General features: G+C 36.6%; 1 protein-coding gene across 1 annotated transcript in view; it reads right to left on the bottom strand.

Annotated features, from left to right (window-relative positions):
* Positions 1-11145, bottom strand: part of NAV2 (neuron navigator 2) — a gene marked incomplete at its 3' end in the record, with an annotated part of 51834 nt that overhangs the window by 33140 nt on the left and 7549 nt on the right. The window contains exons 2-6 of the mRNA XM_029286325.1: positions 8592-8883; positions 6744-7446; positions 4892-5359; positions 3625-3690; positions 1818-1862 (exon numbers count right to left, since the gene is read on the bottom strand). Of these exons, the coding sequence (XP_029142158.1) occupies positions 1818-1862; positions 3625-3690; positions 4892-5359; positions 6744-7446; positions 8592-8883 (1574 nt within the window). The remainder of the gene's footprint in view (positions 1-1817; positions 1863-3624; positions 3691-4891; positions 5360-6743; positions 7447-8591; positions 8884-11145) is intronic.

Genomic DNA, 11145 nt, shown 5'->3' with positions numbered 1-11145 from the left:
GGTTGGTCACCTTATTTAAAGTATCCACATCACATATATACTTGCGGATAAACTCAATTTTTTAAGCAAAATACAATGAAAAATTGTATTCACTAGCCTTAAAATAAGCCAATAATGAAAACTAAATATATGAAAATTTCAAAGGCTGGCTTATCCACAGGTGGGCATATATGTGAGCTTATACAAAATAATACCCAATCAGAATATCAGATTGGTGAAGACTGAATTTAATACATAATGTGATATGTGTTCATTTTTCCCCCTTCTTCCCAGCGGTAAAAATAAAATAAACACTGCCAGCAAGTAAATGTATTCTTTAAAATACGTCCTTTAAAGCACAAGCATTTATATTTCATGCATAGCTTTGCTAGGAATTTCAATATTTAATTCTCAAGTTCCAGAGTGATCTAGTGGTGTTAATTTGTACTTGGCACGAAAAAACTAGGCCATCTAGATTTTTGCAGCTCAGATTTACTAACCCTATTAAAACTAGATATTTGCAGTTGTTATTTCTTATCAACTGATCTCTTATTTCAGGGGTGCCAAACTGCCGGCCCGTGGGCCGGTTTCTTCATACCAGAGCCGCGCCCACCCCATTGCCGGCAATGGCAAAAAAGCTCCGATACATCGCGCGACGTCACGAGTTTGACATGTCTGTCTTATTTGGACATGCTGATAGTGAATATGGAAATTGTTTTCTAACACATCTGGAAATTGAGGAAGTCTGATTTAGAGTAATTGAAAATACAAATGACAGCACTGGAAGCAACAGTCTTCCATTAGCCTTTATTTTCAGTAAAATTTTCTGATGTTAAAAGTTGTTCATATGTATTTAGAAATTGGAGCCATAAGGAGGCACACAAACATTAGAGCAATATGCAAATGAACAAACTACAGATACCTACCTCCTTGACATTTAAATGTTTCAAGCTTAAAAAATGGTATTCGTTAATTGTTGGAGACATTTGATAGGTGGAGAAAATATTACAAACCAATTAACTTATTCAATCTTAGCCTTCCCGTATTTTACACAACGCTTGTAGCATCCAGCTCAGTGAGACAATCAAAGATGCTGCAAATAACGGTGTTTATAGCACAGAATAAATTGCAGCTGTAATTTAAAGCCATCAGTTCAGTGATTGTAAAAAGCAGCAGCACAATCTAGTCCAAAATTGAACGGTTTCAAGTTGGACAGTATCTGTGAATTAGTTTAGAGCTTTCAATTTGTGACAATCAGGTTAATAAATGGAGTAAAGTTATAAGTTTTCATTGAAAGAAGAGAGTGTATTTTTTCAGTGCAATTTTTCTTGACATCAAATAGCTTATAATACATAATTTAATTTTTAATCGTTAAATCACCATCTTTTTCTTCTTAAATACAAATACAGCTTCAGCTATCATTTAGCAAAATCTGCACTTTTAATGACTTCTCAGTTCTTCTTGATCTGCATTTCAGAAGTTAACACTGTGAGAATAACATCATTCAGTTACTATTTCAGTCATAAAAGCTGCAAATTATTGCTTGCAAGTCAAGCTTGGTGAGTTGGTTTTTGAAAAGCCAGCCAGCTATAGTTACAAATCCTGCTCAAGCTGAGAAGCTATGAAAAGAAGCATGTAGGTGGGAAGACAGAGTAATGACCTGCTTTGAGAGGAGGTGTGTGTGGGGAGGGGGATGGAAGACAGGGAGAAAGAGACTGCAGCCACTCACTGCAAAGCATAGACCACCACCAACGCTAAAGACACGGAAAACACACAGGCAAAAAAAAGCTCCAAAATCCACATGGAAAACTACTTATGCTATATGGAAACACCAATACCTGAATCCTTTCTTAGGCAAAGTGTTCCTATCAAGATGTGGGTCGCTGTAGAAAAGTTAAAAGAAAAAGAACTTCAGAGAAGAGCAAAAAGGGAATTTAAAGGTCAGTTTGAAAAAAAGAAGAACACACTATAGTATTAAACAACTCTGTCTTAGCACTGAAAAAGAGAGATGAAGGCCCCTGTCAAACCAACATGCAAAAACCTAACCAGGTTTAGACTCTGTTACACAGGACATGCAAGAGGGACCATGCTATATGAACTCAAACCCAAGACTGAGATCGCACAGCTCAGTTCAATCTTCTCCAATTTGGAACTTTTCTATGAAAATTTAGGAAAGTTGCAATCTAACATATCTGGGGGACATCGATTTGGAAAGTTGTAAATACTTATTTTAATGCAACTTTTCAAGCTCATTTGGAAGCTGGACTGGCCATTTGTCTATCACAAAAGTAACTGGGACAGTTTCTTTTCTTAATATGTACATACTTCAAATGAATGTTTCTGGGCAAATGTATACTGCTCATCTCTATGACAATGTCGAAAAGTTGCCTTCAAAAATGCACAAAAAATACAACTCCATCTCTCAACTCTCAACCAAGATTTTTCCAGCATCAGATTGGAATTAATAATACAATCTACAATCTTTTGAAGGGTAAAAAGGGAATAAGTTGCATGAACTAGCAAATAGGTATTTAGGCGTCTATGAGGAGAATTATTTATTTGCTTTCAGGAAAGAAGATTATCATTGAAATAAACTATATTCAGATCACACCTGACCATCTTTCAAAAACACAAGTTCTGTACAGAAACATATGGTTTTAAGTGTTCAAAAGAGCCTTGTTCTGAATAATATCTGCCAACTGTACAAATACTTTTAGTTTAATGAGGGAGTGAATAATAACTAGAGTCCCTCTGTGATAGAGATGGGTGGTTCCAAAATGTGAAAAATAAATAAAATAAATTAGATGTTCTAAAGTGAATCCTGAAATGATGTATCAAATGAAATGAGTTATAGTCTACAAGAGGTTATGCCTGAAAAAATGCATTTATATTTAGGATCCCACAAGATTCTTTGCTATTCTTGCTCTAATAGAGTAACAATCACCTCTATGGAAATTATTTATTTATGTTGTTTATTAAACAATTAAATATATCTAATAATAATAAGTTCTGAAACTTAGTAAAGAAGAGTATTGCCTGCACAGATATAGTTTTAGTGCAGGAAATATGGAGAATTATATTCATTCTACCATTATAATTAGTTTCTAAACATCTAATGGTAGCAATAACATTTCCAGTATGCTTTGCCGCATATTGTTTCCATACATTCATTCTTACAAGGAAGTACACACAACAAAATATCAAAAGAGCCAAAGATTCCCAAAATTGACACTGATATATGCAACTTATTACAGGGACTAATTTCAGCCGCAACAGAAGAGTTGGGAGAGGAAACCAAGACAAAAGGTGAAACAACTGAAAACATGAGGGAAAGCTGCATGCCACCAGAATGCAGAAATGCTAGTGAGAGTTTACCCTTCCAGTACAAAAAATACAGAACTTTGTAAGATCCTTAAGTTTGTTTTTCTTGAAAAAAGCATTACTTTTGTCCACACAATTCTCCAGAATAAGGGTCATTACTGCTGTTACTCTCACTGGCATGTCTTTGAGTGACAGTTCAACACATCCCAGTGAAATATACACACACTCTCCACAGTCTTGCACAATAGACTTTGGCTTCTTAAGCATCACAATGAACCCTCCTGGATCTTGTGTATTCCATTGCCCTTTGACAGACAGCATTACCTGTCCTGCCTCCTGGGTAAAGTATTTCTGCAGAATTTGGGACTAGCAGCAGGGGAAGAGAGAGGGCTAGAAGAAGTTCAACAAGACAGAAAAACAAAACAACAACAAAGAGAGAGAGAGGAAGATTAGCACAAAGGGAAGAAATGGAAAGCTGTTAGAAAAAAAAAAAGAATCCATTCACAGGTTGATAACAGTTGTTTTATGTTGTGAAGCCATAGATCATTAACAGAGTCTAGGAACTGCCTAAATAATTCAGAAAGAGCTACAGTCCTGGATCTTTCTGTCCTAGGCCTTGCTTTTGGCCTTTGGGTTTTCTCTGTTCATTATGCAGAAATAGACAAAGATGACTCTTCCAATTGTTCATTTTCCTAGAAATAGTCTACTTCATTCAGTGCTCATTCTTGTACTACAAATTGATTTCATTTACAGGTAATCCTCGCTTAACAACCAGTTGTTAAAAGTTATGACAGCCACAGTAAAGGAGCTTTTTAGTCTATAAAGCTCAAAAGCTCTGACCATAGAAAATGGCCGTGCTGAGGCCATGCGTTCACATGACAGGCCGGTCAGTTTTATGCAATCTGTAGTTGGGTGTCTGTGATTTGTGATTTTTTTTTGCATGTTTCTGGCATTTTTATCTGTTTTTTGGGGGGAAAGGCCATTCAAATGAATGAGTACACTTAATGACCACTGTGCTTGCTTAATGCCTGTCACGAATGTCTATAAGAAAACAACCAAGCTCAGAGAGCACACCAAGGACCCCTCATTTCAACCCTGAGCTACAAATATTCTTCTTTGCCAGTAAAAACATCCATAAAATAAATACTATTATATCACATTATACTATATATACATTTCTCTCTCTCTCCCCCTCTCTCCACACACACACACACAATTTGGCATATTATGTATGCCAAATTAGTTAATTTCTACAGTTTATGCTAAAAGAAATCAAAGTTGCCAAGGGGGCAATTTTCCAAGTTGTGGAGAAGTGTAATTTTATCACAACTGCTGGAAGCCCTTGGTTATTTGAAATTTCCAGAATGACGGAGACCAAATGATGTAGACTTCCATTTGACTGTCTATATTACCATAGTTTTAATAAAAATAAGATTATTGTATATACCAAACAGAAAAACCAATCTGAATAATTATCACAGATTAAGAAGACTTGAAAACTATGGAAAGCATCTAGCAGTCGGTTCCTCAATATAACACAAACAATAACTGGGGACAGGGAAAATACTGGTATCTTTTGAAATTTTCTCACCTTTCTGACAAGTTTGTTTTAATGCTGTTGGTTCTAACAAAGGAAGGCACTGAGTCATCCTTAGAAGCCGCAATCAAGCCACTGGAAGAATTGTGGTTCAGCCCACTTCCACTGCTGAGAGAAATATCAATGGATTCACAACTGGTGTGCAGGCTGCTGACAGACTGGTATCCAATCCCATCCTTGCTTACAGCAGATGAACTACTGGGGTTGGTACCCCAGGTCAAGCTGTTGGAGGGAGCCGAGTGAGCTGAACTGGGACTAGATGCTAATGGAGACTGATTTGTGTCTGCATTTTTACAATAAAGAGGGCTACTACCACCACTGCTCAATATGCCACTGCCAGAAGGAGATTCTGGATTTCCTTGTTGGTTCATGGTTGCATGTGGGTTGGAGATGACTACTGAATTTTTCATGCTTTCTGCTGTTGTTATGGGAGGTTGTTTATTTGGCTTTCCACCAAAAAGTCTGAAGAAGAAGAAGAAAAGGAAATCAGATATACGTTTTTTTAAATTTTATTTATTTATTGGTATGCCACCTGTATTATATTTACAAATAACTCAGGGAGGTGAACATATCCAACAAAGCCTCCTACTTCTATGTTCCCCACGATAACCCTGTGAGGTGGGTTGGGCTGAGAGAGAAAGAAGCTCTAGCATATATGAAAAAAGTATCCTTAATATTAACGTTATAAATTAATTTCTTCTGCTGTAAACATACCTCCTCTCAGTGAGGAGAGGTATATTGTGCTAAATTTTAATAGTCCAACTATGGTAGTATTCTGAGGTCCTAAATAACATGTGGCATTTTTACTTTTATTGCATTTACTTTCTTCACATTTTGCTGGTCAGTACAAGCAGAAACAGTCAAAGGGGGCTACAAGATTTTGCCCCATATTAGCTAAATTTTCTTTTAATTTTGCTGTGAGAAAGAGAAAAATACTCATCTATTCACATATTAGTGGTATAGGTAGTCCTTACTTAATGACTGTCTGTTTAGCAACTGTTCAAAATTACGACAGCACTGAAGGAGAGGGACTTATGAGCAGTTCTTGTAGTAGCCCTTGATGACCAGCTTGCAATTATGATGCTGCAATATCTCATGGTCATGTGATTGCCATTTGCAGCCTATGTTGCCAGATTCCGACAAAGGGAAAGCTGACAAATGGCGATCATGTGAGGTTGTCTTTAATGACCATGCAGGATTCGTTTAACGACAGCAACAGAAAGTGCTGGAACTGCAATCGGTCAAGTGATGCCATATTTTATAACTATATCACTTAGTAATGGAGCTGTCGGTCCCAATTATCATTGTTAAGCACGGACTACCTGTATGTATTTTTCAGAACGTGACTGCAATGTTCATAATGTTTATTATGTATCCTATATTGTGGTGGAGAAGCTATAATCGTACTTTAAGAGAAGGCAATGTATTTACCTAATTGTATTTACATATACAGTCCTCACCAGGAAACTCATGTTTAGCTGATACTAGATTTCAGTCACATTCCTTAATGGCTCTATTACACTTAGAGGTAGGAGTGAGAAAATATATAACAGAAATTTGCCTTCCACATTATGTTCCTAAACAAATTATTTTTGGAACAGATGACCTAAAATAACTTGATGCTCTTCACTTCTTCTTACAAATCCTATCAATCATGCAACCTGGAAATTTCCAGAATTTGAAATCCAACATATTTGGAGGATATCAAGAGGAAACAGTGGTGCAACTACAGATTTTTATTGATAAAAAAATTTCTATTCTAGACCCAAACATCAAAGTTAACTTCCAGAATGTTTCTTCACATCCTTTGAAATAAACAAATTCAAATGAAAAAAGCTATAATTACCTGCGCAGTGTAGGAGAGGCCACATCTGGGTACTTTACTCCTTGCTGGTGAGTGTTCTGGGATGCACTGGACGTTGTCTGAGGTGATGGGTTTGCTTTAACAGAGTTACAAGAGACCACACTTTCATTATCTGAGGAGATCCCTTTCTCTTTATCAGTCTGGTTTATTAAGCCTGGCAGAGAGTTCCCAAGGACAACTTTTGTTGGTTCTCTTATTTTAGGAACAGGCAAGCCTGCAGACTTGCTGCTTATGTTGGAGTCTATGCTGCTAGTGCTAGATCTATTGCCAGCTCCACTTCTGCTGCTGGATTTGCTGGGGCGGGGTAGACTCCGATACTGAAGATTGGTTCGGGTAGAAATGGCTAAATAGCCATCATCCTGATTTTGTGAGCCATCAACACTAGTCTTCCGGCCAGTGGACCTACCCATGAGTCCAGATGACTTGGGGATTTTACCCAGAGTAGCAGCTCTACTAGTAATAGTTGCTCCACTAGCTGTAATCATGGTCACACCTACAGCTGACCCACTCTGCTTTTTAAATCCAAACATGTTTGTATTAGTACTAGCCGTTCTACAGTTATTTGCGGAAGGCTTTTTTGATTCATCCCCACTGCTTCGCCCAGCATCTGAAGGGGAACGTTTAATGTTTCCAGATTTGGGAGAAATTCTGCCCTTTTCTGAAACCTTGGCATCATCAGTTTTCCCTAAAAAAAAAAAAAGGACAAAAGAAAACAATTTTAAATATTGAAGGGCTTCAAATATTATGCAGAAACATTTCAATATGTTTAAGTTATTTGTAAATGATTAATATATTTGAGGGCCAGGAGAACATACTTAATATGCTATTTAAGTCTAAAAATGTAGCAAATGTAAGGTTACAAGTTATAACTATTTTGTTCGATTACATGAAAAACTACATTGTTATCTAGAACTAGCATTTGAGATATCTCTTCTTAATGATCGTTAAGTATGCTCATTCTAGACAACAACAGAAATGATATGTCTGAATTAAAGAAGTTTTAATCAATTTAATTTAAAAATAAAAAATTTAGTCTGTTGCTTCCAGCGTGCTATATCTGCCCATGGCACCCATACCTGCATCCTGTAGCTCCTAACCGTAGCACCCTCTTGTTCCCAGTACACTGCTGGCGGGGACTCCTGCCTCTTCTGTCTAACAGCCTATGCAGTCCTGGGTTATGACAGCAACCAGATCAGCTGAGACTGATGTCACTAAGTGATATGGTCACATGACATCACTATTCAGTCCCAACAGCCATCATAATTCAAGGACTACCTATATTATCGTCCTTATTTTCTTTGAACTGCTATGATGACAAGGATATTATAGTGTAAAAATCTACCATACTGAATGTTGATGAGGAATTTTGCTACCTAATTATATACAATTAGAAATGAGAATAAAGAGAACTAAAAAAAAAAAGTTTCCCTCCTCTAAAATTTTTTCAGGAAAACTGTGGTATAATTTGGTTATAGCAAAATCTCTTGTTGAAAATACATAGCCTTAGACAGATTTCCAAATTAAGGAGAGCCTGAAAAACAATTGAGAAACTAGCTCTTATTAAACATGCTGTTGATACCTTTTAGATTTATATAAATTAAAGGCCCTATTGATCATGCAAGCAAATTTTCTTTTCTTGATCAAACCTCAGTTACCAGAATCCCTTTAATTTCCTTTAAAAGAAAGAAGATTTATTGTTATATTCACCATCAAAGAAGAGCATTGATCAAAATACAGTTAAAATCTTGGCAGTGGATTTTTTTTTTTTTAAATACTAACAGCATACATTCTTGGCCTGCACTGCATGGCTTTTGGCTGTGCATTCCTCACCTGTTCCAGGTGTCTTCAAAGTTCCTGAGGTGGCTGCCGTTTTCATCCTCGGTGTGGTAATACCAACTTGAGCTGACATGCCCCGTCTCCAGGATCCCGTCTGTGAAATGACGATGTTCTTCCTTCCAGAAGTGCTTTTATCAGATTCATCAGACACATCAGAGGGATTCCTTCTCCATTTAGATCCAGACTCCATTTTTACACCACTGTCTGAGCCTCCATCTGATTTTTTTATTTCATCACCAGACCACAAAGAATTCCGCTCCACTTGGGAATGCTTTTCAGCGTCAGTCTGTTGGAAAACAGAAATGAATCAACTGACACTGCAAACTTTTCTTCCTCTCAGGAAGAAGGATAATATTTCAACATTTTAGTGATTCCTATAGATAAGAGTTCTGGTTTTTATTTTTATTTTTTTTTTAAAAAATAAGAATAAGATACTGATCTACAAACAGAAAATCAAGGAATTTATTTTACATTTCTAATACGCTTAAGTAAAAAAAAAAAGCAAACAAAATGCAAGCCATTCAACGTTACATAAAACAAGATTAAAGAAAAAAAATTATGAAAAGATCTGTCTTGATGCTGTGCAGCTTCCTTGTCCCTCTTATTTTGCACAATACCTTTCATTGCAAAGCACAAACTCATTCACTTCAAATATGTGTTGTGAGCTTTTCCTTTGTTCTGCCTTCTCTATCTCTTTGCTGGCAATTTGATCTGTGGAGCATGAAGAGGCAGCTTTTTGTAACACTAAAGATAAACGAGGCTCTCTCTGTTTCAGCCTTGCACAAACTTCATCATCAACTGAGGTGAGAAATGTTTAGAAGTGACAATGATTCACTGCTCCATCTCGCTGAATTTCATCACGGAGATTACTTATTTATCCATAATTAAATTTATCACTTTGAATTTACGTGAGTGATTAGGGTCCTTCAAACAGAGTAGCATTCTATTTTTTCCTTTCTCATGATGATTACCACAAGAGACAATGAGCTGGGCTGTATTCTGCATTTGCCCTCTTTGTTCCACTTGTACTGCCTTTATGAACTATCTGAAATCATTTGCAATTCAAATCATTGACATGGAGACCAATGCCAAAATTAATTGAAAAACTCTGAACATGCTACACATATGGGGACGCCCCAAAAAACATAGTGAGAGATCCATCCTGTGTAGGGTTTTTTTCTTTTAGTCTGGTTCTGCATCCTTTTTAATACAAATAAGTAAAACTTTTGAACTTTCATGGATTTAAACATTTATGAAATTCACGAATCTGAAAGTGCAAAATACTGAATAATTAGGCAGCAAACACAAAGACAGAAATGAAAGCAGACAGGCTTTAATTCTTCAAATGGTAAATGCTCCATCAATTTTAAATCCAGGGTTGTGCTGATAGTCTTCCAATCTTTATAATTTATAATAACTTCTGGGATCTAAAGATCATATATTTGGAAATCACCCATTCTAAGGAAAGTTAATTAAAATAAATAAGTAAAATTAAAAAGTAGGACCTTTAAATAAATCTTTTGCAAAACTGTTTCTCCAAGCAGCCTGACAGCCACCTCTTTACTGTAACACAGTACAGGTAGTCATCGACTTACAACAGTTTGTTTTGTGGCCATTCGAAGATACAACAGCACTGAAAAAAGTGTTTTTCACAGTTACAACAGTTGCCGCATCTCCATGGTCACATGATCAAAATTCAGATGCTTGGCAACTGGTTCATATTTATGACGGCTGCAGTGTCCTGGGATAATGTGAACATCTTTTGCAATCTTTTGATAAGCAAAGTCAATGGGGAAGCCAGATTCAGGTCACAACCATGTTACTGACTTAACAACTGCAATGATTCACTTAATAACTGTGGCAAGGAGGAGCGTAAAATGGAGCAAAACTCACTTAACAAATGTCTCATTTAACAACATAAATTTTGGGCTCAATTGTGATTGTTAAGTTGAAGACTACCTGTGTTATTACGATATTACATTATTATTACGTTGCATTATTACATACCTTAAAAACACCACAAGGCCATGTTTGAATACTAAATTTTTTGCTATATTAAAAATGCATCTAAAACAATTTATGTCACAAAGTTCAAAGAAGGTATTTCCAAAGAAGAAGCAACAACAAATACAGTTTCCTGTATTTTGCCTAGATTCTCTCTATGCCTAGTAACTAGTTGGTCCTTTATCCCAAGGATGCTTTTTCACGAGGCAACTGCATTTTCACGTTTTTCTTTGAAGACGTTTCGCTTCTCATCCAAGAAGCTTCTTCAGCTCTGACTGGATGGTGGGGAATGGAAGGATTTATATTCCTTGTAGACAGCTGGTCATTTGCATTCTTTTGGGGCAGAGAGGACCACTGGTTTGAAAGAGGGGTCAAAATTGAACAGCCCTCTCTCAACAGAGGGGGACGGATATGACATCATCTATCTCCAGTCTACAACACAGTCCTTCCAACAGTTCCAACAAGACACAGATAAGCCTCCAGGTAGCACTAACAACGTGTCCCCCAAGGGAATATATATATATATATATATATATATATATAT

This window comes from Protobothrops mucrosquamatus, unplaced genomic scaffold, assembly GCF_001527695.2.
Source record: "Protobothrops mucrosquamatus isolate PMUCROS unplaced genomic scaffold, P.Mucros_1.0 scaffold3326, whole genome shotgun sequence".
NCBI classification, from domain to species: Eukaryota; Metazoa; Chordata; class Lepidosauria; order Squamata; family Viperidae; genus Protobothrops; species Protobothrops mucrosquamatus.
Note: the sequence above shows the minus strand (reverse complement) of the source record. Positions and strands in the feature narration are given on the sequence as shown.